Here is a 27,587-nt window from a genome sequence, read left to right on the forward strand (position 1 = left end):
GCATTTTCGACTGTTTTATTTTTAGCCTTTGACAACTCATTTCAAGAAAAAGACAGTCACCAACATTAGATACTTGTTCACCGATATGAAATTATTAACATTGCAGTTTTCAAATGGGATCTCGGGTACTTCCAGTAAACAGTTAAGGCTCTGGTGAATATTTCATGCTGTGATCTGCATCACATTATCATAAACCATCTGCCTGTAACATGGGCAGGAACACAGATGACAGCCAGACCCCTTCACAAAGCCACCCCTGGGCAGCACACTTTTGCTTTTGTCCCAGACATTCTGGAAACTCCTCGTTGAGGACACTCACTCATGAGGGGCCAGCGCCTGGCCCACCTTGCAGCAAAGGAGCACAGGCTGGTGTGCCACCACCTATTTCCCTGGTCTTGAGAGTTACCTCAAAACCCCAGGCTCCCTTCCACATTATCAAGATCTGTCCCCACTGTGGGGGTTCCAAAGAACAGGCTCCTGGGTTTAAATATAATTCCAGAAGAATGCAAATAAGGTGGTTTCGACATCACTGCCAACCTCCCTGCATCCAGAGTCCAGACCTCCTGGGAAGACCACTCTGAGGAACACCCACCTGAGGTGTGGAAGTCCCGGACTGCTTGCTGACAACTTCCAACCCCCCTGCACAGCCCTGCCCCATACTGTCCGCTGGACTCCGTACAATAGGGTTCTGGAGAAAACACTCACCAGAATGTTCATGGTACTAGTTAAGGCCTCGATGGAATATCAATAAGAAATACCAGGTGCCTCGGACGCAGTGTGACAGGCACACTACCTGGCCCTGCCCCATCTTTGGTACAAGGAGCCACAAAGCCAAAGCCAATGTGGCCAATGTAACAAAACTCTTCATCTCGTGCTCTAGGTCTGCTGACCTGAAGAACTCCCCACTCAAAACTCAGTCTACAAAAGGAGGTAACAGACACATATCATCACAGTTCCTAAAAACGGGAATATACCAAGAAAAGGAAAACAGAGGGACCCTTTTCTGTTTAAAAAGGCAGAGCTTCCTTTGCTGGTACTTGATCTGCTAGTGCTCACCCGGGGTCATGAGGTTCCCACTGCGGCCCAGGTCACAGCAAATTGACCCCATGCTTCAGCAGCTTCTGCTTGGCTCTGCCCGGGAGGCTGAAGGCGCCGTCCTGAGGACTGGGGAAGCCAGAGCTGCGTGCGGCTGCTGCCAGTTGCTGGAAGTAGGTCTCCTGGGCAGGATTGGAACAGGCGTACACCGCTGTGGAGGCGTTCCTGGCGGGGGGAATGGGGGGGTGACTGTTCCGTCCCATGCTGCCTGTGCAGGCCTCTGACCACAGAGACCTTGACAGGTGCATGGCAGTAGCCCAGCGACACTAACGGCTGTAGGGTGCGGCTGCCATGGCTTGGGGTTCAATGTCTGCACTTGAGTTCCAGGCCTTAGTGCCTATAACCATTTCTCTTTCCTTTCGACTCACTGGAGCTGCGACTGTCTAATGGGTGCACATTTTGCTGGTGGAACCCCAACTATGCAAACGCTCTCAAGCAGCCTGGCTGATTCACCAGCCTTATGCAGCAGAGGTGCGACCCTATCTGACAGATGAGGCCCTGGCGGCATAGGGCTGGGTGATGCTTCCAGGCTGATGAGCACGGACCGTCTGTGGAAGGCAGCTGGATGAGTGGAGGGAGTGAGGGCAGGGAGCAGGTTTCTAATAGGAAACCTGTCACAGAAGCAGAGGGAGGGATGAGGGTCCACTAGGGAAGAAGTGACTCTGGGGCCAGGCAACCATCTGGTTCCTTGATCCTGCCTGCCTCAGTCTGTTTCCCCAAATGTAGTAAAAGAAGGTGGAGTCAGGGACCACTAGGGCCCCCTCATTGGGATCTTTGCTTCCAGGTGAGGAGGGAGAATGCCATCCTCCTCTAGCTTCTCCTTCCGGGAGCTCAAGGGGCCAGAAGAGCCCATCTGGCCTAGGTGTTTTGTGCCACTCGCCGGACCAGCAGAATGAGTCATAAGCAAGTCATCACAGCCACGGAGAGGGAGCATCACGGCCTGGTGCTGATCCCTACCCTGTGGCTTCTTAGCTGCGTGCCCCTGGCTAAATTACTCATCCTTTCTCAGTCTCAGCTATAAATTCCACATCTGTAAAGTGGGTAGGATAATAGTGAATCCCATCCCTGAGATTTTTTAAGAGTCCAAATGAGCAAAATACATATAAATTGTTTAGCACATGGTGAGGGGTTAAGAAATGGTGGCCGTCATTTCTATAACTTTTTAAATAAGCCATGTATCCCAACTCTAAAACCCTCTCCGCCCCAAGGAAAGTGAAATACCACAAGGAGGGATGCCTGGGAGGCTTAGTCAGGTGAGGATCTGTCTTTAGCTCAAGTCATCATCTCAGGGTCCTGGAATTGAGCACACATAAGCTCCTTGCTCAGCAGGGAGTCACCTTCTCCCTCTCCCTCTCCTCTCTGCAGGTCCCACTACTTGTGCTCTCTTTTTCAAATAAATAAAATCTTAAAAAAAAAAGAAAAAAAAAAAAGCAATACTGCAGGGCCATTAGTTGGTTGATGGATCACAGGCTGACATTTCACTTATTTCTATCCCTCTCAGGACAGATCCCCACACACCCAACACAACTGGTTCCCACACCAGTAACTACGTATTCATCTAGGTCGCTGGCCTGGAGCAGCTCTGACTTAAAGCCAGAGAAGGCACATTTTTTATGGAAAGATATACTGGAATACTAGCTGGAGATGGTCCTGGGTGGCAGAGATGCCTGAAACCCCAGTGTGCAGGGCATTGGCCAAACCCACACCCCTCCCTCTCAACCACTCTGAACGCTGCCCCTGAGATGGAAATGTGCAGAAAAGAATGTGCACTTCAGAGTCAGAGAGAGTCGGGTTCAAATCCTCACTCTGCCACTTACTCAGAATGTGATGCTGGGACGAGTTGCTTATCCTGTTTGTGCCTCAATATCCTTGTTTGTACAACGAGGACAAAGAAATGCACTTGTCCAAATCATTCCAAGGACTAAGCAGCACAGCACACCCTCCCCTCCTGACCCTCTAACTTGCCTTATTTTCTCCTACTGGTTTCGAAAGAGAAGCATGTAGGGAGAAAAAGTAGAATTCAGTTGGTTAAATACTACAAAGTACAATACTAATTTATAGATCTGTGCCTACTGATGTAGAGATGCTTAGAATATACAGTAAAGTGAAAAAAGGAACTTGTAAAACAATATATTAGTGTGATCCTGTTTTCTAGAAGAAAAATGATTAAAATGACTAAAATACTAGCAATCTCTATTTTCTAACCAAAAAAGAAAACCCCATAACAACAACAACAAAACCTGGAGTTAGAGACACCAGACTATTACTGTGGGAATCTTTTGGGTATGTGATGGGCGAGGGGAGGCACATATTTTACCTCATGGTTTCGTGCCAATCTGTTTCTGTGATCACATGACCCAAGTGAGTGGGCAACAGCAGCACTCGGGCATCACCTCTGGCCAGAGTCAGAGGCCCTTTGTCCCATGGGAGGAGGTGGTGGTGGGCAGGCAGGGGAGTGGATAAAAGGAGGCCCTAAGGACAATCACTGGAGTATGAATACGGCTGTGGCCCGGGCCCCTGGGACAGGACTTCAGGAGTGACCCTGGGGAACACTCACCTGACTGTCATCTCATACAGAGCAGGCAGCCGGGCAAAGTCTGCGTGCATGAGGCTCACGGCCTGGAGGAAGCGGCAGTCCTGGGGGGTAGCCACCTGTGGCAGGTTTGCTTCCAGAAGAGGACACAGAAGTTGTGGGTGGTGGACTCCTCCCCCGCTCCCCCACCCCCACCCCAGCACTATAAACTGGGAGCCGTGTGGCTCGGGGCCATGAATGCGGGTGCCCATGGTGCTGGGCCCCTCCAGCTGCCACGAGGCAATAGACCACACTGTCCCTGAGAATTAGCAACACCAGGTTTCTGCCCATGGATAGCAAAATTTCGAGGCAGACCTGATCACAGATATTTGAACATGTGTGTGCTTCTCTCAAAATGTTGGAGAAACAACCAAAAAAAGACAAATGAGTAAGGAAGTGTTTGCCAGACGAATTCTAAACTCAGTGGGAGCTGGCTCCCAGCGTGAAAGCAGCATCCTAACTGCAGTCCACAACTCTGGGCACAGCACCAACCCTGGGGGCGCTGGCCCTGAGTCCTCCCCGCAACGCATGTTTAGGAGGCGCCTAGGCCCCACGCTCCTCTCCTTACCGGTCAGCACATTCTGGATGCGGTCATAATGCGTGAAGTTGTACGTCCTGCTGGGAATGGCAGCTGCATCCTTGGGCAGTGTCTCCTTCAGGTGGACCTCCAGCCCATTCAGGGATGCCAGGCTACTGTGGTACTGCAAAGGGAGGGTCGGGGGGCAGAGTTAACCTCAGCAGACAGGACACTTAGGTAATAATGACCCTAAGGATATCCATGTGTTCACTTGATGAAGCAAAAAGGATTCTGACTGGTGTTTTTACCTGTTTTTAGAGAAGTACTAACTCCTGCTCTTACGCTTTTTTTTTTTTTTTTTTAAAGATTTACTTGTTTGAGAGAAAGCATGAACATGGGGTTGGGGGCTTGGGGGACAGAGGGAGAGAGAATCTCAAGCAGGCTCTATACCCAGTGCAGAGCCCAACATGGGGCTCAATCTCACCACTCTGACATCATGACCTGCGCTGAAATTGGACGTTTAACCGACTGAGCCACCCAGACGCCCCTCTTGCCTTTAGGTTCCAATGCTTTCCTAAAATGTAGAAAATCAGAAGATAGAGGCGAACAGAAAAGTTGAGAAGGAAGAAAGTGACGAAAAGTGGCCCATAATCTCACCATGCAGGCACAGTCACTACTGGCACCCTGGTACATCCTCTGACCATGACTCTCCCACCCAGGCTGCACATTTTCACAGAACCAGCAGGGCCTCTCACCTGGGCCTGTGCTCAGAAGTCCCCCACTGTCTGGAATGAGTTCATCTCTCTGGTGCATCTAGAATGGTACTGGCCTTGCACCATTCTTGGAGGGACTGAGAAGCATGGGTCAGATGGATTTCTGTGCTCTGTGGTTCAGCAGAGGAATCCAGTTGAGCAAAGCTGTCTCAACTGGAGGGGAGGGGAGGGGAGGCCCAAGCACCTGTATATTCAGACCACCCCCCAGGACAAGTCATGTGCAGGCACAGCTGAGGACACTGGACTATACCTTTTTTGTATGATGCTTTGTTTTAGAGAACAAAAATGGGACCTGGGAAAACCTTTCTATCAAGAGTCAAGAAAATGAAAATTATCATCAAATAAGAGGAAGTTTTTAATAAGCACTCAGGACTTGTCTGTGGATTTTTTTTTTTTTTTGTCTGTGGATTATTATCCAAGAAACCTGCAAAAAAAAAATAAGTGCACATGAAAAGAACAGAGATGCAAACAGCAGGCTTCTGAGGTCTGTGTCCTGAAGCTGAAGTGTTATTTCTGGTAGCGAACTGAGCTGACCTTAGTTCTGTCTAGGTGTCTCAGAAGCAAGAGATCTGCACACATGCTTTCACTGCACGTGTTCATCTTTACATCCCCAGTGCCAGGCCCTTAGTAGGTGCTCATAAAACATCTATACAACAAACAGATGAAGGAGCATATCCAATGCCAAGCACATTCCCCTATGGGTTACTTGGTTTAAATTGAGGTATACACAAAGAGTCAATGGACCTATGCCTGGAGAAGACAAGCACAGTATCTCCAGGTCAGACCACCAGTATGGCGGAACCAACACAAAACTTCACTGATGCTAATGAGCCTCCTATCTGAACAGATGCCCGGGTGCACATGTCCATACAATCCTTCACCAAGAAATCAAACCACAGCCTCACTGAAAGTTTTCTGGGCCTTAGGAACTCGTTAACCGGCATCCCTCCCATCTTGAGCTGGTGCCCAAAGGAAGGGATGATGGGGACAGAGAGTGAGGCAGGCAAAAACCCAAGTTTCCCCTATAGGCACCAAACTCTGCTTCTGGAATCTTCTGCCTAACTTCTACTCAAGATAAAGTCACTTAAGCATAAATACACACAACCACAAGACATTATGCCAGATAATACGTAGACAAGTTTTTACTGGTAACTAATGCTTTCAACTATATGAGGGGTTACTGAACCAATGGCCTGTAGGCCAAATCCAGCCAGTTGCCTGTTTTCATATAGCCTGAGAGCTAAGAATGGTTTTCATAGTTTTATATGGTTGGAAAAAAAAAAATCAAAAGAATCATATGGTAACATATGGAAATTATACAAAGTTCCAATTTCTGCATCCATAAGTAAAGCATCACTGGAACATAGCCACTACGTTTATTTACGTATTATCTACGGTTGTTATTGTACTACCACAGCAGAGCTGAGTAATTGTACAAAGCTGAAAATAGGTGCTAGATGTTCCTTTCCCTTAAAAATCTGCCAACCCCTGACATAACACTAGCACCCACATGATCCTCACAACAGTCCTAGGAGACATGATGTCTAATCATGGGCCTAATTCCTGGATCCTCCAGTTTCTAGTCAGTAGTAAAGCAAGTGGCTTGAATGTCAGTGTGGGCCATGAGGTGCAGAAGAAATGATGCAGTAACACACCTTCACCCAAAGCACTAGTTTCATGGGTGAGGGGTGCACGTTCATGAAGTACTTTACACTAATTCCCTGGCACTAACCTCAGGCCTCATATACTGTACACTGACAGCTCAAAGTCCTACTGTGCCAATCAATCATTGATCTGATCCTGGTCTTTGAAGGTCAGTTGAGATTATCTTGGGTTTTGAGCAGCAAATTATCACTGGCTCTATGCTGCCCCCTGGTGTGAGCATATGTTTTCTCTGAACCCCTGGCAACCTCTCCTGGCTGCTCCCCACCCCTCCACCCCCTGACCCCCACAACCATCCCCCCAGCGCCCCACCCCAACCCTCAACAAGCATGAAGAGGTGGCAGTTCACCCACTGAAAGACAAGATGGCAAATGACATGGGGGTCCCTTGGTGGTGTGTAATATGATCAAGGAGCACTTTCAAAGGGGTGTGTTCACGGTTATATCTGAACTGTGGTTTACTATTCTGCAGGGGACTTGCTTTTCTTGACAGCAGCAGAGGGTCTGGAGGGAAATCTGATCAAGTATTTTGTATGCAGGTCCAGAACAAAAAGGCAATAAAAGATCTCTCCCTAGGGACACCTGGGTGGCTCAGTGGTTGAGCATCTGCCTTTGGCTCAGGGCATGATCATGGAGTCCTGGGATTGAGTCCCACATTGGGCTCCCTGCATGGAGCCTGCTTCTCCCTCACCTATGCCTCTGCCTCTCTTTCTCTCTGTCTCTCATGATTAAATAAATAAAATCCTTAAAAAAAAAAAAAAAAAAAAGATCTCTCCCCATTATAAAACAGACAGACTTCGGGCCTGACAGACAAAGGCCACTCTCAAATCAGCAAACTGATCAAAGTCAGTTACTTCTCACTCTTTTTAGAGGTTTCGTGGCACTGCTCTTTCTCCTGGGGCCCACCTCACACCAAACCCTCCTTTGTATGACAGCCCACGGAGGCCAGAGGCCGCTGTCCCCATAGGGTTGAGGCAGGGTGTGAGAAACCAAGTCTGATCACTCCCAGGTCAGCTCAGTGGGGGAGCAGACAAACGGGGGCGGGACGGGGGTGGGGGTAGGAACGGGGAGATGAAATGGCAGAAATAGCAGACAGCAAGGCTTTAGCAGCCACTGAATGCAGAATACATTTTATTTCCTTCCTCAGGAGCAGCCTATGCTATTTTTTCATTTTCTTTTTTGGGGGCAGGGTGGGGGGGTAGCTAAAGATCTATCCACTTCATTGCTTCCAAATCCTGGGTCTTCAAAATAACCTGTCTGCTGCTTGGCACAAAGCAGAGGAGGCCACAAATACCAAGGCATCATCAGGGAGAGACGACACACATAGCACCGTACCCACCGCCCCGTGTTGTGTTGCTAGCGGAAGGGAGTGGGTAAGTCCCTTCCAGCAGCGGTGAAGGAGGGTGCAGGAAGCAACTGAACCACCATGGGGTGCCGCGCGGTCTGTGGAAAGGGGAGATAAGCCAGGCAAGCCAGCAGAGGAGCAGCCTCTGGCCTCAAGGCTCCACGCTGGGGAAGCTGCCTGCCCTCCTCTTCAGTGCCCCAAGGTGACTGGCTCGCTTCCCAAGGGTCAGGAGCCCTGCATGCTAATAAGATCGCCTTAGAATAATACAGATTTAAGAACAGAAACAAAGCAAGCCCCAGGACACCATTTGCCCAGCAGCTATTTCAACCTGCTGTTCTTCCTACTACCACTTCCCTGCCAACCAGGCAAGGCTGTTACTATAGCAACTGGAGCTCCAGCGTGGGCCTAGGCTCTGAGAAGGTCAGCTCACTGCTCTATGTGCTTGAAGAGGAACTTTCTGGAGCCCGTTAGCATTTCAAATGTCCTAGGCCCACTAGGAAGGAGCTTCAGATCACCAAGGTTCACGGGAGGAAAACTGTGGCCTTCCAGAATACTCCCCACCTGGGTTGTGATAGAGGCAGAGTACTGACTCCAACCGACACAGCCTACAGCTGCCCAGGCTAGAAGTGAGGCCATCGGTGGTGGTAGTGGTGTCAGCGGCAGCACAACCCTTGCTGTGTTGCCTGTCTTCACCTGTGTGATGCTGCTCTGCACCTTAAGGCAGGGCCTGTGAGCAACCTGACACTGCTGAAGGGAAAACCGAAGTATCCCAGACTTGCACTTTGGGAAGATGGAAGAAGCAGGGGAAGAACCACAGAACTGGACTCGGAAGTCTCTGCCCCCAGCACCGTGCTCTGCACTGGATTCACCAACCCTCACCAAACCCAGGGCGTAGGTGCTATTCCGTCATCCCTACTGTGTAAAGCAGGTGGGGATGACCCATGAGGTCAGGCAGCCCTGCACACTGCTGCAAGGGGAACCCCCTCCCTGCCTGTCCCCACTCCCAGGAGGCAGGTGTGCATACACTCACCACCTCCTCAATGGCTGCATCGTCGCCCAGCAGCAGCTCCTCGGCCAGCAGGGACAGCATCAGACCATTAACACTGTGGGTGTAGAGATTCATTGGCACAAGGCCCACACGGGATGCTGGCGTTGACCCAGGGTCGCTTCTGTCTGCAGAAGTACCATCGTCCTGAGACCCTGCCATGTCTGAGCCGCCGGGTGCTGAGGAGCTGTCATGAACCCCAATACACTGCTCCACGCCCTGTTTCCCCACGGAAAGCATGGTGCCTCTCTGCCTCCAGTCTAAGCAAGGCCATGACCGAGGCCTGTTTGTCCTTCTGGGGAGGTGGTCTTTCCTGGGAGAGGCATCTTGGCTGCTCTCTCCTGGAAGGTTGTCATGCTGTTCCACAGCTCCATTCTGGATGAGCATCTCAGGAGTAGACAGAGAGAGGAGGCTGCTGGTGGCTATGCCCACAGGCAGCGGGTCAGGTGGCTCAGGTTCCCCGTCACCAGAGTCCCTGACAGATTCCTCAAAGCCAGGACTACCACCATCTGGGGTGCCCATACTCAAGAGGGCAAAATCACCTGAGGATGTTTCTGTTTCCTGAGCTTCTGGAATGTGGACTGCAGACAGGTCTGGTTCCTCCTCCTCCCAGGGCAGACGAGGTTCCTTTGCTAGGGAGCTGCCAAGACCAGGACCCTCGTCCCTGGAGGGATGGTGCGGTTTTGCAGGCATAATGTTCTCCAGATCACGGCCAGGCAAGTGCCCGTTCTCCCCCTTGCCATCTGGCCATGCTACGTCAGGACACGCAAACTCAGGAGTGGTTGCCAACATCCAAGCCATGGGCTCCACGTGTCCAGTGGCATTTTCTGTTGGGGCAGCTGTGCTCCAAGTGTGTGGAGGCTGCTGGGCTGAGCACTCCTGGAGTCTGGTGGGTGGTGCAGCAGGGCTGACAAACAAGGCAGATGTGAGGAAGGGGTGCCGGGCCAAGTGCAGGGCAAGTGCCCGTCCCTGGAGGACACTGAAGAACTGCTTCCCTAAAAAGCAGGGCCACTGGTGACAAATGGGTGCCCGAGGCCACAGAACCTAAGAGTCCTTAGTGGTCTAACCACCGGAGTAAAAGTAAGGCAACGTCTGGCCCTCAAGTGCTACCAGGTCCCCTGCTGAAGATGGCAGGGCCTACATCTGCAAGTCTGCTCGGAGTTAAGCCCTCTACTAGATGCTAATACATACACTATTTCCAATTTTGACACGGAGCCCACGAAGTAAGTTATCACTGGGTCCCTTTTACAGATGAAACCCTAAGGCTCAGGCAGGGAATGGACTTGCCCTAGGTTACACAGCTGATAAGCAACAGATGGGGGACTTGAAACCTATACCCATCTCACCATGCCAGCCACCTGTTATCTACATGCTCAAGTCCCAGATGCCCCTTCCACCACAAAGTGTGTAGACAATGGAATATGGGAGGCTGGGATGTCCAGGGGCTTGTCTGGATAGACCACATGAGGAAATCCCTTCAGCATCGTATAAGAAGACACTCCTGTGGCTCCTTACCTAGCTGCCTGCTCCCTTGGGAATTCACGGAGGCTGATGGCCTCTTCTTCAGTCAGGAACACAGGCATGATCCGGACATTTGGGGGTAGTGCCGCTCCTAGAATCACAAAGCAACATGGACAGGGCTCTGCCCTGGGCCAGGGAAGACAGAGGGGCACTGTTCTCAGGGTGATGCATCTGAATCACATGCTGGCTCAGACAGCTGCGCTCTGACACGCTCCTCAGTCCAGAACAAAAGACACAAAACCGCAGCTACAGTTTCTGTGCCCAGCAAGGAAGGAGCCCTCATGAGCAACTTTACTCCTCCCTGCAGAGAAAGGTGACTTTTGGGGGAAGAAAATCTAGCAGCACTTAAAAAAAAAAAAAAAGATAAAAGCTGGAAAAAGAAAGAAAAGAAAAGAAACCACTTCCAACTGACAACAGGGATCTGCCCTAACTTAGGCTTCAAAATAAAACAAAATAACCCAGGACGCCTGGGTGGCTCAGCGGTTTGATGCCTGCCTTCAGCTCAGGGCATGATCCTGAACACCCGGGATCAAGTCCCACATCGGGCTCCCTACGTGGAGCCTGCCTCTCCCTCTGCCTGTGTCTCTGCCTCTCTCTCTTTCTGTGTCTCTCATGAATAAATAAAATCTTAAACACACACACACACACAAACACACACACACACACACACACACAAAATAACCCTCTTAGAGATGCCTCCACATCTTGCAGAAGGTCTTTCTGGCCGCTGTCATTTATCTCAGCCCCTCCTAACCAGAATCCCCTGGACCTAGTTTGAGCAGTCTGGTAACAATGAGTTAAGAAGCATCTGAAAACAAGGCTTTAAAAGATACGTCTAAAACCATGAGCCTATGATCAGGATTCTGGTGGGTAACTTCATTCTGAAAGCTCTAGTCTATTCTCCTAATCTACAAGCAGATGAAAGAACTCGTGGGACTGCTTGGCCTTCCTCTGACTTGTGTAGGGGACAGGCAGCATAAAAAAGACTGCATTCTCAAGATACAGTGATGCACCTTGCCACTTACCATTTTCCTGCAGGGCACCCCCTCCTGCAGGTCTTCTCTGCGAATAAATACACACAGAAATTGGTGTCGGGTTTCTCCTCCTGACCAAATCATCAGGACTGTGCTGTGCCATCTGTTCATAAAACTTATCCAGGCCCAGAATTCTGGCCCTGACCACATGCCAGCAACAAAGCAGATGGAACAGAAACTCCCCCAAGCTGCTTGCTCACCACCGTGGCCAGGGTCAGGCGAGAACCTGCGCCCTACACAGGCAGCAGCTCTCCCCAAACACACATTAGGCTTCACGCTCTGATTTGTTTCCCTCGTCTGGGAATGAAAATGAGGATTCCTGTTACCTTTTACGCCTTTGGAGAACTCATCTGTCACAATATACCAGCACCTGCCACAGCCCTGGCACACACATTCCAGCACGACAAATATGTGAACGTCCAGTGACCCTCATGATAAAGCATCTGACCTAAACCAAAGGCTACACTAGATCTCTCTGGTTTATTCTGACTCACAATCGAAGTGACAAACCTAATTTTCTCTAAAATTAGGAATTTTCTCGAAAGAGCTTTCCAGACATTTCCACCAAAGGTTCCAAAATAATGCACCAAAACAAAACAAAACAAAACAAAATACAAAAACTCTTCTAGCCAGCATGGCTTTCACTCCTATGAAATGATGTGGTCAGGGATGCCTGGGTGGCTCCGTGGGTTAAGTGTCTGCCTTTGGTTCAGGTCACCATCACCTAAGGGTTCTGGGGTAAGCCCTGCATCAGGCTCCCTGCTCAGGGGGGAGTCTGCTTCTCCCTCTCCCTCTAATCCCTCTCTCTACTTGTGCATGTGCGTGCACTCTCTATCTCAAATAAATAAAATCTAAAAAAAAGAAAAAAGAAATGATGTGGCATTCTTCTTTTAGTGGCTTTGTAAAAAACTCATGTTTTAAGTTATATAATTTTACTCGAGACAAAAACTTCCCCCTCCCCACAAAAATCCATAAAATTTCCTCACCCACAAGCTAATAGTGTTAATCTTACACATATTTTCCTTGAAGTTTATGCATTTTTTTAAATAATAGTTTGAGATCACATTACATAGCTTTGTGGGGGTTTTTTTGTTGTTGTTTGTTTTGTTTTGTTTTTGCTTAAAAATTCTTTATTTTTTCTGCTCTGGACAAAGCACCCCAGTCAGGTGGGTGGGCTTTACAATACCTGGTCCCGAGGTACAGCTGGATGAATCAGGACCTTGGCCGTGAGGGAGGGTGGGAGCTGGGTACTAACAATCCTAGGTCACAGGAACAAGAACACCGTGAGACAAAATACATCACAGGACTCTGAAATGGAAAGATTGCTAATACCCTAACTGGCAAGGATCCTGGGGACATAGATGGTGGGAGTTTCAACTGGCAAAACCCTTTATGGAGGGCACTCTGGCCATTCCTACCAAACTTCAAAATGTCCCAACATTCTGACCGGCCTTGTACCAAGATGCACGCTAGAGAGTACTGATTATAGAAAAAAAAGGCAAAATCATTATAGGAATGGGTAAACCACCCAAATGTCCATCGAACAGAGAGTAGTTAAGTCAATTGTGGCACGATTGTGAGTAAAAAAGAAAGGCACCAGGGTCTGTTCTGTGCCGATAGCCACTGGGAAGTAGGGCCTGTGCTAGGTCCTTCTACGTTTGCCCTCTCATTTGGTTCTTTTCCAGTAGAGAAAACTCAGCAAGGCCTAAGGTCACAGGGCCAGGAAGGTGAGACCAGGACTGGAAACCCAGCCCATCAGGCCCACAGAGCTTCTCTGCTCACATATTCATCCAGTATTCAAAAAGCTCTGGACACAAGCAGCAGCCCTCCATGAGGAGAGCCTCAGACCACAAATGATCCCTCGGGCTCCCTCCAATGCCATCCAACTACATAAAGAGGTATGCTGAGATCTCAGAGACCAGCCAAAGGACAGATGCAGTCAGGAGGCAGGCAGGAGCTGGAGCAAAAGCAGGTAAGGCTGCTTTGTAGCTATGCAGGGCTGGCCGTAGCAAGAGCCCTGGGGCCCCAGGCAGCAGGAGGGCCACAGCAAGCTTCCACACCCCTCTACCTCCAGTGCTGGCTGCTGACAACCTGGGGCATTCTGCATTAGCATTTTGTAGACTGCTAGGTATAAGGCATGCCTCATGCTGAGACTTACGTGGATCTCTCTAAAACTGCCTTATATTCCAAACTCTTTTCTGGACACAATTTCCAATTTCCCAGCTTCACTGTAAGACATGGATGTACCCTAAGTCAAATCTAAACTATCTGATATTTGCCAAAACAGCTCTCTTGGAACTGGCCAGAGATAGAGCTCTCCACTCATGAACCGGAGGTGGCTGGGATGGTCAGTTCTGTGGCAGGGGGATTGGGTGCAGGAGAGGGTCTGGTATTACTCACAGTCCCTTATAGAGGATGCAGCCAGCTAGAATGTGAGGCGAGCGCTGGCAGGTCTGCAGAATGAGGGCTGCCTTCAGCAACAATAGTGGCTCCACCTGGGCAGGGCGAGAAGCACACCCACAGATGAGCGGGTAAAGGTGGGAAGAGGAGGGGGCTTTATAGAACAGATAAACAAGTCATAGGCCAAAACCAGGGAAAAGGAGAAGGTGCCACATGGTAACATCTATGTCACATCTGGGGTCTACGTTCTACTTCTATACTCAGAACTGCAGATGATGCAAAATGCAATTCTTGGAACAGGGCAGCTTCTGCAGAAGTGGAAAGGTACAGCCAATATGGCATGTGGCCACTCACAGGGGGCAAGGCAGGTCTCCCCTCAGGAGACCCTGACTCGATGCTGAGACCAGGAGGCAGCAGAGAGGAGAAAGGTAAAGCCACACACCCCAATCCTCTCCCTTCCCTCTGGAGCACAAGCCCCACTGCCAAAGAGCTGGCTTCGTGTCCTGCCAGGCCCCATAATTCTGCCCTGTAACGTAAAATGAAAACATCCTGGTGTCTTGCTCAGGGAAATAATCCTCAGCCCACGCTCCTTGTAAGGAGTCAGTTGCCTGGAAGTCCCTAAAAATACCAGAAAAGGATCTGCACCTGGTCAAGAGTCACCAGCAGTAACTAAAAGCCTCTTCCTTTTTCCTGCTGGCAGCTAGAACCTGCAAGCGCCACGCCAACAGAGCAAGCTTTGGAGATGATGCTGCTCTTTCACATCCTCGAGACAATGCCCAGTCCCAGCCAACCAGCCATTCTGTAAGGGGCCAAATTTAAAAATTTCTTCCAACAGGAGCCAGAAAAACCTGTCCCCATTTCTAGCCGGAGTCATGCTCTGTGAAGGCAGAGTCACAACGCCACATCCATTTTGAAGGGACCCTCTTAACTACTGTGGTGAGACGTGACCCAGACATCTCTTCAGGTGCTTGGGGTGCAGGTGGTCAGCTCTTTAGGGGGCAAGGCCTCACGTCTCCCTTTGGCCCTTCACAACGCAACTGTGATGTTCACCAAGGTCAAGGCCACGGAGTAACAGGCAGTTCAGGTGGTCAGGCCAGCCCTATAAGCAGCCTGTACATCCCTGAACGCCAGTGACCAATGGAATGGCTCTGGGACAAAACGCTCCCAAGTTCTCCCTCCCAGAGAGAGAAACTTTGTTTTTAAAATGTTACCACTGGGCATTTTTGGTGTTGAGAATATCAAGAGAGACGGGGACCTTCAGATGCCAGAATTCCATGCTTCTGGGGCACTAGCAAAATAACACCACCCTTTACTGAGTATTTACTCTGTGCCATTTTAGGCACTGTCTTCTTGTGTTGTCAAAACGGTTCTGGGAGCAGCGGGCACTGGGACAGCAGTCTGTGGGTAAGGGAAGGGTTCTCTGAGGAGACTTGGTCTGTCCATGCTCATACAGCTGGCCAATGGCAGCATGGAAACAGAGGGCAGGTCTTCATAACTATCCTGACTGGGGAATGACACTCTAGTTCCTTCTCCAGATATACAGGCCATTTAAGGAGAAAAAGAGAAACGTCCAGGAGCTCTATCCCTTTACATGAAATGGGTAAGGGGGATGAAGGGATTACTTTAGTTCGGTCCAGGTTCCAGAGGGAACTGAATATCTTGTGCAGATCACTAGTGTTCCTCAGAATCTGGTCAATGAAGGCGTCCCACTCGGCACGCAGGTCTTCCTGAGAACGGTTCTAAAACGGGAACCATCTGAGGTTAGCGAGACATACCCTTTGGGAAGGCTCCCTACTACTACAAAATTCATTCCTCACACAGGAAACTGGCCAGAAGGCAGGGCCTGCTGTAAACCTCCTATGCACATGAGACCCCACCTCCTGCCCCAAGGACTCACCTACCACAGATCCAGCACTCGTGGGTGGCACCCTGCTCTTTCCAACCATCTGTCCAGGGTGGAGGACATGGGGACAGACATGCACGGTGGACACAACCTCCCCCACTGAGGCACAAAGGCATCTGAGAGGAGTTCCCAGGCCCCTTGACCTTGTTAGTGGACATGATGTATTTACACGAAGTCTAACAGCCCCAAAGTAATGCTATGTTCTGGCGATGTTGGGTTTGCTGAAGGGGGTCGCAGAAGACCGCTTACCACAATCTTCATACCTTATAAGCCAGAGCAACGGGCCCATTGTAAAAATTAAAGACTCCAACAAGCTGATCCAGAAACTGCTCGCAGCTATGGTCAGGGAGCCCCACATCACACCCTAGTACCTGGGAAGATGGAAACCAGAAGACAGGCATTTTTCTTTGCTTTGAGTCCAAGCCTGGAGGTCTGGCACCCAGGGCTCTATAGAGCTAGAATCCATAGCCCATCCAAACTGATAGGTCAGCCCCTGGCCTTCACCATCCACTCCAGTGCAGCTGGTCCCCAACAGAACAAGTACTTTTTTCTATCTATTTATGCTGTCCCACCTGGCATGGCCTCCTTTCCCCGTCCATTTGTTCAGGACTCGTCCATCCTCTCGGAGCCTGCTGCAGATTCCAGCACCTTCCTGGTGCCCATTCTGATCACCTTAATCAGTACTGACCTCTTTTCTGACCCCTTACATCTTCAGGACTGTTATCTGGGCACTGGATATTTTATGTGGGGTTCATTACAAACGCTGGACAGGAATCCGACTCCAACTTCATCTCCCCAGCTGGATCAAGTGTTTTGGGAAGGGAACTGACCAAATCATCACCCTGTTCTAAAGCTCCAGAGTGCTGTTGTGGGGCTTAGCTCCTCAGAAGAGAAACCTGTGCTTGCCCAAAAAGTAATCTGGCTACATGTTTAAAGAGCCTGAAAAAATTTTGTATTCTTTGATTCAGTGATTCAACCTCTAGGAAACTTTCCTAAGGAAATCACCAGAAACTTAAAAGAAATAAACCAACCCTGATGGAAAACAAATAAATTCCCTCTGAATGTAAGCTCCACCAAGGCCAGGATCCTTGTTTTGTTCACTGATGTCATCCAAGGGTTAACCATACAGTGAGTGCTTACTTCTTCCCTGATTGATCTATAGATTAAATGCAACTCTAATCATAAACCTGCCAGCTTTTCTTCAGAAACTGACACGCTGATTCCATGAGAGAAACACAAAGGACCTAAATTAGCCAAAGCTGTCTTGGAAAAGCATAAAGATTTTTGTCCTCCAGCTTAGACTATCTGATTTCAAGACAGTGCAGTACTTATATGAGATCTTCCAATAGATCAATGCAAAAGAATAGAGCCCAGAAACAAACCCCCACTACAGCAGTCACCTGATCATCAAGAGAAGAGCCAAAGGAATCCAAGCAGAAGATTTTTTTCAACCATGGCACCAGAGCCACTGGATATCCATAGGGTAAAAGGTGACCTTTGACCTCTATGTCACATCATGCACAAATATTAATCCAAGGTGGGTTACAGACCTAAGTTTATTTTTATTATTTTTTTAAGATTTATTTATTCATTCATGAGACACACAGAGAAAGAGGCAGAGCTATAGGCAGAGGGAGAAGCAGGCTCCTCGCAGGGATCCCGACATGGGACTTGATCCCGGATCCTGGGATCACGCCCTGAGCCGAAGGCAGATGCTCAACTACTGAGCCACCCAGGCATCCCCAGACTTAAGTTTATTTATTTTTTTTAAGATTTATTTAGTTATTTATTCGTGATAGACAGAGAGACACACACAGAGAGGCAGAGACACAGGCAGAGGGAGAAGCAGACTCCATGCCAGGAACCCAAGGCGGGACTCGATCCCTGGTCTCCAGGATCGCACCCTGGGCCAAAGGCAGGTGCTAAACCGCTGAGCCACCCAGGGATCCCCCCCAGACTTAAGTTTAAAAGTGGAAACTATAAAGCTGACCAAAAAAATTGGAGAATGTCTTCTCCAACAGGGTAGGGAATGGTTTCAGACAGGATACAGAAGGCAATAACCACAAAGGATAAAATTGCTAAGTTAGACTTCATTAAAATTAAAACATTCTGGGGGTGCCTGTGACTCCTGATCTCCAGGTTGTGAGTTTGAGCCCCACGTTGGGTGTAGAGATTACTTAAATAAATAAACTTAAAAAAATTAAAATGTTCTTCTCTTCAAAAGACATCATTAAGAAAACTGACAGGCACACCACAAACTGGGAGAAAATGCCTTTAAAGTATGTATCTAACAAACAGCTGATATATATAGAGAACTCAGACTCCGTAAAGAAAGAAAACCCAATTTAAAAAATAGGCAAAAAAGCTTTGGACAGACACTTCTCAAAGGGAGATATCAGTGCCCATAGTATCATTAGTCACTAAGGAAATGTAAATGCAAACCACAATAAGATATCACTACACACCCAGCAGAATGGCTCAAATTGAACAGACTGACAGCATGCATTGACAAGGACACGGAATAACCAATTCTCTCACACACATGGTTAGTATGAGTGTAAAATGGTGCAACTGCTTTGGGAAAAAGTCTGGCAGTTTCTTAGAAATTCAACATACATCTACCCTGTGACCTAGATATTTACCCACGAGAAATGAAAAGTCATAACCACAAGAAGACTCAGATAGGAACATTCCTAGGGGCCTTATTCTTAATTGCCCTTCACTGGACATGGCTCATAGTTCTAGAAAAAGGAAAGTTAATTAGACCTATCCAGACAATGGACATTCAGACAAAGCTGTTGAACAGTAAAAAGGAATGAACTACTGATCCATGCCCAACAGGCTCACAGTACACAAAAGCAGCCCACAGAGAGGAATATGATACATACTATTTCACTCTTGTGACTTCTAGAACAGGCGAAACTTACCTGTGGAGGGGAAAAATGAGAAAACAACAGTTGCTTGGGGCTTGGGGTGAGAATTAACTGGACGTCAGGGAGCTGCCCGGAGTGATGCTAACATTCTGCGTCTTGATGGGATTTGTGTCAGAGAGTCATTTGTCCAAACTCGTTCAGGGTGCACTCAAGATTTTTGTGTGTTTCAGTGTATGTAACTCTTACCCCCTCCCCTGCCTCTGCAAAAATCACAAAGCACTACTGAACTCTACTTAATGTTATACACAATGACGTACTGGGGTGGGCAGGAGGAGTATATTAGTGTGTGCAATTTTGGCAAGCGTTCAAATAAAACCTGGATTGCCAAAAGATGAGGGGATAGATGGACAGATGTGCTAAGACTACTGTGGTAAATAATGTATACGATAAAATGGTACCTGTAGAATCTGGAAGTGTTGTGAAGAAGATGAGTGTTCACTGTAAAATTCCTTCAACGGTTTGCCATGTGAGAAAAGTGTCATAATACGATGCTGGCAGGCATACATGCAAAGCTGAATATACCACCTCACGCTCAAACATCCTTTCACCTCGGAAATCAGTTTTAAGTGAGTGTAGGCATAGGACAATAAGACCCTAGTGTGCGGCAGCTACAGTGGCTTAGTGGTTTAGTGCTGCCTTCAGCCCAGGGTGTGATCCTGGAGACCCAGGATCGAGTCCCATGTTGGGCTCCCTGTGTGGAGCCTGCTTCTCCCTCTGCCTGTGTCTCTACCTCTCTGTGTGTGTGTGTGTGTCTCTCTCATGAATAAATAAATAAAATCTTAAAAAAAAAAAAAAAACCCTAGTGTGTATGGTACCATCAGCTGTAAAGAAATGGTTTTTATCATTTTTTAATGGTTTTTTGAAATCCAACATCTATATATCAATGTTTCCGAATTTCTGGGCCAACTGCCCTGTAAATTCGGGGAGTACAGAGGAGAAAAGACAGAGAATGAAAACCTGATCTATATCACAGAGCAAGGAGAGTTTCTGCAGGCTGGCTGAAGTTCCTCAAAGGCAATGAGAAAGCAGCCACATGCAATGCAGGACAGGTTAGAAATGTTCTTGAGGGCACCTGGATGGCTCAGTTGATTAAGCGCTTGCCTTCGGCTCAGGTCATGATCCCAGCCAGGGTCCTGGGATCGAGCCCCGCATCGGGTTCCCTGCTCGTGCTCTCTCTCTCTCACACACACTGTCTCTCAAATAAATAAATACAATCTTCAAAAAAAGAAAGGAAGGAAGAAAGAAAGGTTTTGGAGAACATTCAGTTACAGTGGCACCTACAGATAGGCAGTGTGATGATAATGCACGTAGCCTCTATGGGTGTGGAGGGGATCTTAGACACCAAAGCTCTTTGGCGACACAGCACTTGTCAGCAAGACAGATGGCTCATGGTGGAGGCAACCCTAGGTTCTCCCTAGTAAACTTACCCAAAGGTACTCTCCATCAACCTTGATGGCGAACTTCAGTTTCCGCAGACGAATGAGGGCAGGGGCAGAGGCAGAGAGGTCAGAGATACAGCGCACAACGCCAGCAATCTGTCCACAGAGCAAGTCCTGCTGGTCCAAAAGGGTCTGTGGGGAAGCAGTAAAGACCAGAGGGGAAGCTGAAACTGTTGAACTTGAATGACATTCCTTAGAGCAGGGCTGAAGCTGTAGTAGACTATGGCTGGCAGGCCAGATCTGGGCTGTTACCTGCTTTCAGATGGCCTGGGAGCTAAGCATGATTTTCCTATTGAAGGGCGGTAATACCAATGACAAAGGAGAATGTGTGATGCAGACCTTCCATGGCTTACAAGGCATCAGTATTCACTCCTAGGCCCTTGTCAGGCCTAGTGTGTGGTCCCCTACCTGGGAGGACAGAACTGCCAAAAACATTCACAGCTGAGTGCACATGATGCCTGGGCAGAACTATGTTTTTGTTCATAAGACTAGAGGCCTGATGTGGGCTGCACCAGGAGCCCTTGGTCCCTGTTCAGATTCCCTGAAGAGTGGCCAGAGCAGCTCAGATAAATCCCAACTACCCAAGTGGGAGTGTGATCATATGAGTGAATACACAGACCTCCTAATTGGTCTCAGCATTGACTCAACTGTGGGGAAGCCAGACATCGTGTCATGCAACAGAAAATCTACACACCCATCAGGAAGAAGTCTTGCTTAAAAGAACCAAACTTAAACCTAATCAGAGCTCCAGATCTTACTACTCTTGTAAAGGAGTACAGGGGAAGGAAGACTTGAAATGACACTGCCACGAGGAAGTGATCCAGCTAATCCAGAGTGTGGGACCTTCTGACATTCTACTGTGCAAATACCCTGGCTTCTTTAGTAATTCAGTGGCATAGCCAGGGTGAGGGGGCAAGAGGGAGGTTAGGTGGTTATGAGTTGGTGGGTGAGGAGTGTTACACAAGAAAAGAGACTTAAAACACAAAAAAATCAAATGGAATATGTGGACCTTGTTTGGATCTTGACTAGGAAGGTGGGTGGTGGGGAAGGAAGGGGGGGCATGGAAGGAAGGAGCAAGGTCTGATTAAGTAGCCTCTAAGACAGAAAGGCAAAATTTGAATACAGATAGTATCACATGACACTAAGGAATTATTGTCACTAGTTAACTGGTTCATGAGGGTTCATGATACTCTCCTCACTGCTTTTGTACAGTTTGAATAAAAGTGTTTTAGGGGCCCCTGGGTGGCTAAGTCAGTTGAGCATCTGACTCTTGGTTTTGGCTCTGGTCATCATCTCAGGATGGCAGACAGAGCCTCAAGTAGGATTCTAAACTCAGTGGAGTGTCTGTTTGAGATTCTCTCTTTGCCCCTCCCCGAAATTATCCATGCACATACTTTCTCTCTCTAAAATAAATCTTTTTTTTTTAAAAAGATTTTATTTATTTATTCATGAGAGACACACACACACACAGAGAGAGAGAGAGAGAGAGAAACAGAGACATAGGCAGAAGGAGAAGCAGGCTCCATGCAGGGAGCCTGATGTGGGACTTGATCCCGGGTCTCCAGGATCATGTCCTGGGTTGAAGGCAGGTGCCAAACCACTGAGCCACCCAAGGATCCCCAATAAATCTTTTTTTTTTTATTTATTTTTTATTGGTGTTCAATTTGCCAACATATAGAATAACACCCAGTGCTCATCCCATCAAGCTCCCCCCTCAGTGCCCGTCACCCAGTCACCTCCACCCCCCGCCCACCTCCCTTTCTACCACCCCTAGTTTGTTTCCCAGAGTTGGGAGTCTCTCATGTTCTGTCTCCCTTTCTGATATTTCCCACTCATTTTTTCTCCTTTCCCCTTTACTCCCCTTCATTACCTTTTATATTCCCCAAATGAATGAGACTATATAATGTCTGTCCTTCTCCGATTGACTTATTTCACTCAGCATAATACCCTCCAGCTCCATCCACATCGAAGAAAATGGTGGGTATTTGTCATTTCTAATGGCTGAATAATATTCCCCCAATAAATCTTTTTTTAAAGAAAAGTGTTTTAAATGAGCCGATCAAAACTTGGGAGCAAGGGGAAGCAGACAGAAAATCAGGATGTTCACAGAGAGCTAGAGGATGGAGTGTAGAGCTGTCTGGCAATTTCAAGACCAGAACAACAAAAATAATATAACTAAGAATAAGAGAGCAGAAATGTCAAATGCCTGGGTAATGCAAAGATAACTGTCCCAATGTCAATGCTATACTTTTGAAAAGCCACCACTCTGAAGCAGTAGGATCCCCACCGAATAGTAACACGCTGTGGCGCTTACCTGAGGAGGATAGAAATAACAAATGCCAGCTCTCGTTGGATCCCCTTCTTCCTTTACCTTTGAACTATCATAAAGGAAAAAATAATTCCACCTGGCAAGAGAACAGAATAGAGCCATGTTTCCTTTCATCCAGTGATCAAGGCATGTTAAAACACAGCTTCCTCGGGACGCCTGGGTGGCTCAGCAGTTGAGTGTCTGCCTTCGGCTCAGGGCGTGATCCTGGAGTCCTGGGATCGAGTCCCACATTGGGCTGCCTGCATGGAGCCTGCTTCTGTCTCTGCCTCTCTCTCTCTGTGTCTCTCATGAATAAATAAATATCTTTAAAAAAAAACAAACAAAAAACCACAGCTTCCTCTTTTCCAGAGTGAGAAGGTCTCATTACCTAGTATTTGAGAAGTCTTCTGGTGGCCTCAGAGGAGAAAGAACCCAGTAGCTACAAATCGATAATAAAAACCATTTCATGAGTGCTGTCCAGTCAAACTAAAAATATGCCTCTATCCAGCTGTCAGACTGGCCAGAAAGACCAACGAGTAGCCAGAGGAGAGACAGAGCACCCAGTGGCATCTCTTGTTTGAGACACGGACCCTTAACCATACAACCATATATATTGTCTTTTCAGGCTTGGATAATAAAATTAGTTAGGGATGTCTAGCTGCACACCTCACAACTGCGGGACATGATGATCTCTGGAAATATTCCTTGGACATTCCCTCTGGAAATATTCCTTGGACATTCTCAATTCCCTTGGACCATAAATTCATGCATTTGTTCGATGAACAGTAAATGACGTCCGACAGTGTGCTCTCCCTCTAACAGCCTTGGGGCCAAGGCGATAGCAGGGAGACAATAAACATACAGTTTTAATGCAGGATAGAGTCTATAATGGGAAAATGGGGCTCAAGAGAGTTCACAGCAGAGCCCTGAACCCCTCTCTGCCTGGCAAAACCCTAACAGTATGTAAGTACAACTCTGATATTACCCCTCATTAAATTTCTGATTTCCTCCTCCCAGATAAATCTCTCTTCTCAATTTCCATAATCCTCTATTCTTTGCTAAGGACTCTCACAGTCGACTCTGCCATGTAACCACAATTAACCTGTTTAAAACTACAAAGCAGGGGGATCCCTGGGTGGCCCAGCGGTTTGGCGCCTGCCTTTGGCCCAGGGCACCATCCTGGAGACCCGGGATCGAATCCCACGTCGGGCTCCCTGCATGCAGCCTGCTTCTCCCTCTGCCTGTGTCTCTGCCTCTCTCTCTCTCCCAGGAGCTGGACCCGGGTTTTACCTCTCTGAAAGCACACTCATCAGGCTAGAGTATAAGGAGGAGGAGCTGTGACCGCTCTGTCACGTGTGCTCTTTTTCCTGGATCTACACCCTCCCCCTGCCACTCTCTCTGGCTCCCACCTTCTCTTCCTGATGACAAGTGGGAACTCTGTTTCTAGTGCAGTCTGCTTTTCTGAGTTCCAGGCCCACGTGTGCAGCTGGCTGCAGGGCAAGTCAAGATCAAAAGGCCTCAAAAATGTGTCAAACTCCAATCAGAAACCCCACTGCCAGGCCCCACTTACCCCCTCCTATGTTCTCTGAGTGAAAGCACCCTCACTCAGGCACACAATAGAAAACTAGGGGACACTTTGGTGGCTCAGCTGTTGAGCGTCTGCCTTTGGCCTAGGGCGTAATCCTGGAGTCCCAGGATCGAGTCCCGCATCGGGCTCCATGCATGGAGCCTACTTCTCCCTCTGCCTGTGTCTCTGCCTCTTTCTCTGTGTTTCTCATGAATAAGTAAGTAAAATCTTTAAAAACAAAACAAAACAAAACAAAAAAAACATGCCTTTTGCTTTCATTTCCCAAGGAATGTTTGCTGAAGCAAATGAGAAGAGAGGCTTAACCCATTTGGAGTTGAGAAGGGAATGGAGTTTCAGGCAGACGTTGTGTAATACCCTTCAAGAGGTGGACTGGCCAAACCTCTTCTAGTAGTGGAGCTCCACACTGCAGCCATTTCTCATCTCTTACCAACAAAGGCTACAAAGGCTACTGTCATCAAAGCCGGCTGTGTGACCCGGCCATGGCCATTTTTTCTGCCGTCTACCAGCAATGCTCAAGTCACTCAAACACTGCACGGTGACAATCTGGCAGCTCAGGAGAGAAATGGCTCACATGCTTGATTTGCCTGCTCCGAGAACAAAAGTGCCTTTTTCCCCCGCCCCTCCCCCTAATGAAATCAAGACAGCCTGGCTGGGGATTTGCAGTTAATCCAAAACATGGGTCCAGAAGCCTGGCAGGAAGTAAGCCACAGAGGCCTTGCTACTCACCAGGAGGCTGACGTCGGCTCTGTTGAGGTAGTGGTGGCCATTTACTTGCCTGTCGCCCTCATTCCATTTATTTGGAGTTTTGTGTCTGGTAGCAGTCCTTGTGCCCCAGCAGCCACCGTTCCTCTGTGTCCCCGATCCAGGAAATCCAGATGTGAAAGGTTGAAATGTTTTCCACAAAACTGCCACCCGCTTGGTGATCATTCAGCATGAAAGTGCTACTTGCTTCCCCACAGGCTCGTCAGTGCCATGAATGCTTCCACACCTCTTAGAAGTCTGGCAGAGAGTATATAATAAAGCAAGAGGATTCTCCCATAAAAGTCAAATCCACTAAGCTGGTTTCATGAGGATCAGCAGTCTGGCTCCCTGCAGAACGACCTCTCCAAAAACCTCCCAGCCAGGAAAGCCCAATAGGGGGGAAGCATGCTGGAGGCGGTGTTCTGAAGAGATTTCTAGTTTGTCTGGTTCAAAGCTGCTCTGAAGATTCTTTTAAACGTTGTGAAGCTTCCCGTTCAAACACCAGTGCCTTGGTCCTAAAATAAACACAAGGAATAGATTATTTCAGAAACCCATGAGAGAGCATGTGACCTATCAGGGTCAGGCAAGTGGTATCCTTCAAAGAGAACCAAAAAAAAAAAAAAAAAAAAGGCTGCAGCAGGACTTGAGAGTAAGTTCCTCAGTTTCTCTCAACAGCTATGCCTCACAGAACGTAAAATTAAATAGCTGGTGTGAAAAAACTCTGGGTGCCAACCACAACTATACAAATAAGGCCGTTGCTGCAGTAATTATGGAACTCAAAATAAGGAACTGTCACCTTGACAGCTCCACAGTGGGCTGAACATGCATTCCAGAGCTGGGCAAGTTTTCAAAACAAAACAAGCTTATCGAGTGGCTTTCAAACTGCAAAAGAACAGAAGACCGAGTATCATGGAATTTCACAGTCAGAAGGGGCCCTGGTTTATTACTTATCTCTTGCACTGTTCAAAAATGACTGGTTTCAGGGCAGCCCGGGTGGCTCAGCGGTTCAGCACCTGCCTTCATCCCAGGGCGTGCTCCTGGAGACCCGGGATCGAGTCCCGCGTGGGGCTCCCGGCATGGAGCCTGCTTCTCCTTCCCCCTCTGCCTGTGCCTCTGCCTCTCTCTGTGTGTGTCTCATGAATACATAAGTAAAAAATCTGTAAAAAAAGAATTACTGGTTTCTGGCTTGCTCCCTGCAGACGCAGGCAGCTCACAAGATACAACCTGCCTCCCCAGGAACGGCGGCCCGCTGGCCTGGGTGACACTGCAGGACGAAACAGGGCTGGGCTCTGCCACGAGAGCAGCCTTGGTCCCTTGGGAACTGCCGTGGCTCTGTGCAAGCTTGAGGTCCCAGACACAGGGTCTCAAATGCTCGAGCCCCACCTGTCAGCCTCCAGGGGCTACAACAGCTCTTTAAGGCTCTTTCCCTGGAGAGAAGTACCTAGGGCGGACTCCCCCGACTCTCTGGGCCTGTAAATGTCTGCGTTTCCAAGGCTTGAGGCCCCCTCGGCGGGTCTCCCTGCGCACGGGCCGGGGGCCGGCGGAATCGAGGGCAGTCGCCCTCCTTCCAAGACTGGGCCCTACGCCGCCAGGCTCCCCGCTCTCGCCTCTGAACGGTCCAGAGGAGCCCGGTGATGCCCGGGGCAGGCCGGCGCCGGAACGCGGCCAGAGAAGGCTCCGGCGGCCCGGGAAGGCGCAGCAACAGCCGGCCGTGGCCGCAGGGCCTGCGGCAGGGAGGTGGTGGGTGCAGGGAGCGGCCTCGGCGAGCAGCCGGCCAGGGAAAGGGGCGCTAACGCCGGCCCCGGGAGCTGGCCCAGGGCACCGGCTCCCGGGGCGGGGGTCTGCGAGCAGAGGTGCGGGCGGCGAGGCCGGCGGGGCCCAGCGGCGCGGTCGGCCGGTCCCGCCCCTCGGCGTCCGCGCCCCGCCCCCGCCGGGCCCGCCGGGCAGCCCGCGGCTCGGGCCCCGCAGGGTGGGCGCCAGCGGCCCCGCCCGGTACCTACGCGCGCGGCCGAGTCGCCCCGGGATCCCGCGCCGCCCGCGCCTGCCGCCCCCTGAAATCCCCGGGCGCGGGCGCGCGGCGATGACGTCGGGCGTCGCGCCGGTGACGTCAGGAGGCCATGGCGGCGGCGGCGGCGGCGGAGGCGCCGGGGCCCTGGCGGGCGGCAGCCCCGCGGAAGAGAAGGCGCTCGGCCGCGCGGCGTCCCCGGGGGAGGCAGGCGGCGGCGCTGGGCCGGGAGGCCGAGACCGAGGCGGACCGCGCAGTCGTGCTTCGTCGCCTCCAGGAGGCCGCGTGAGTGCGGGGTGGGCCTGGGACCGAGCCTCAGTCTCGCCGTCTGTAAGGTGGGCACACGGCAAGCCCTTAGGGTTGTCGCTCGGGTTTAACGGGAGTACGGAGCTCCTTTCAGGCCGGGTCGTAGTAAAGGCGGTCATTCCTCTTCTTGCGCAGCCAGCGGCGTGAGCCCGGGCTCGGCTGGGAACCCCGTGCCTCAGTTTTCTCTTCCGAGATCTGCAAATAGCCCCTATGGAGGCCTGTTTTACGGATTCAGTGCAATAGTAGACGTAACCCACCTCCGAGAGTACATGTGAACCACGGTGCCTGGCGCGGCGTAAGCGCAGTACCGGCGCTTGGTATTGATCCTGTCCAGTGTTGGTTATCGGTATTGCTGGCGCTAGGGCAGCAACGCCAGCGTGATCGCCAGCCTCGCGATCATC

General features: G+C 49.6%; 2 protein-coding genes across 14 annotated transcripts in view; one reads left to right on the forward strand and one right to left on the reverse strand.

The window, feature by feature from the left end:
- HPS4 (HPS4 biogenesis of lysosomal organelles complex 3 subunit 2) lies at positions 1-26,984 on the reverse strand. Of its 11 annotated transcripts, none has more exons than XR_011994677.1 (16): positions 26,876-26,972; positions 25,893-26,032; positions 24,861-25,390; positions 22,553-22,643; positions 20,227-20,370; positions 16,130-16,237; positions 15,586-15,702; positions 13,964-14,058; positions 12,750-12,822; positions 11,555-11,591; positions 10,524-10,620; positions 8,994-9,915; positions 4,236-4,368; positions 3,653-3,761; positions 2,913-3,074; positions 1-1,260 (listed from the first exon to the last, which is right to left on the reverse strand). XR_011994677.1 is itself a non-coding variant. In XM_072723109.1 (15 exons), exons 3-15 carry the CDS (start codon positions 24,899-24,901, stop codon positions 1,089-1,091), a joined length of 2,139 nt encoding a protein of 712 aa, XP_072579210.1. In that variant the 5' UTR covers positions 24,902-25,390; positions 25,889-26,032; positions 26,876-26,984; the 3' UTR covers positions 1-1,088. The 11 variants fall into 11 exon arrangements, 6 of the variants coding, with proteins under 6 accessions (XP_072579210.1, XP_072579211.1, XP_072579212.1 ...); XR_011994676.1 differs by having other exon boundaries at positions 25,889-26,032; positions 26,876-26,967; XR_011994678.1 differs by lacking the exon at positions 26,876-26,972 and adding an exon at positions 26,317-26,781 and having other exon boundaries at positions 25,889-26,032.
- The window catches only part of SRRD (SRR1 domain containing), a 31,914-nt gene continuing 31,300 nt past the window's right edge, over positions 26,974-27,587 (forward strand). For 2 of the 3 annotated variants that reach the window (XR_011994681.1, XM_072723125.1), the window contains exon 1: positions 26,974-27,165. Coding sequence is in view for 2 of the 3 variants with exons in the window: in XM_072723125.1 (XP_072579226.1) it covers positions 26,993-27,165 (173 nt within the window). In the remaining variant the exon portion in view is untranslated. The remainder of the gene's footprint in view (positions 27,166-27,587) is intronic. The other variant, XM_026002873.2, reaches the window with a different exon arrangement.

The sequence above is a fragment of the Vulpes vulpes genome, chromosome 10 (genome assembly GCF_048418805.1).
Source record: "Vulpes vulpes isolate BD-2025 chromosome 10, VulVul3, whole genome shotgun sequence".
Classification (NCBI taxonomy): Eukaryota; Metazoa; Chordata; class Mammalia; order Carnivora; family Canidae; genus Vulpes; species Vulpes vulpes.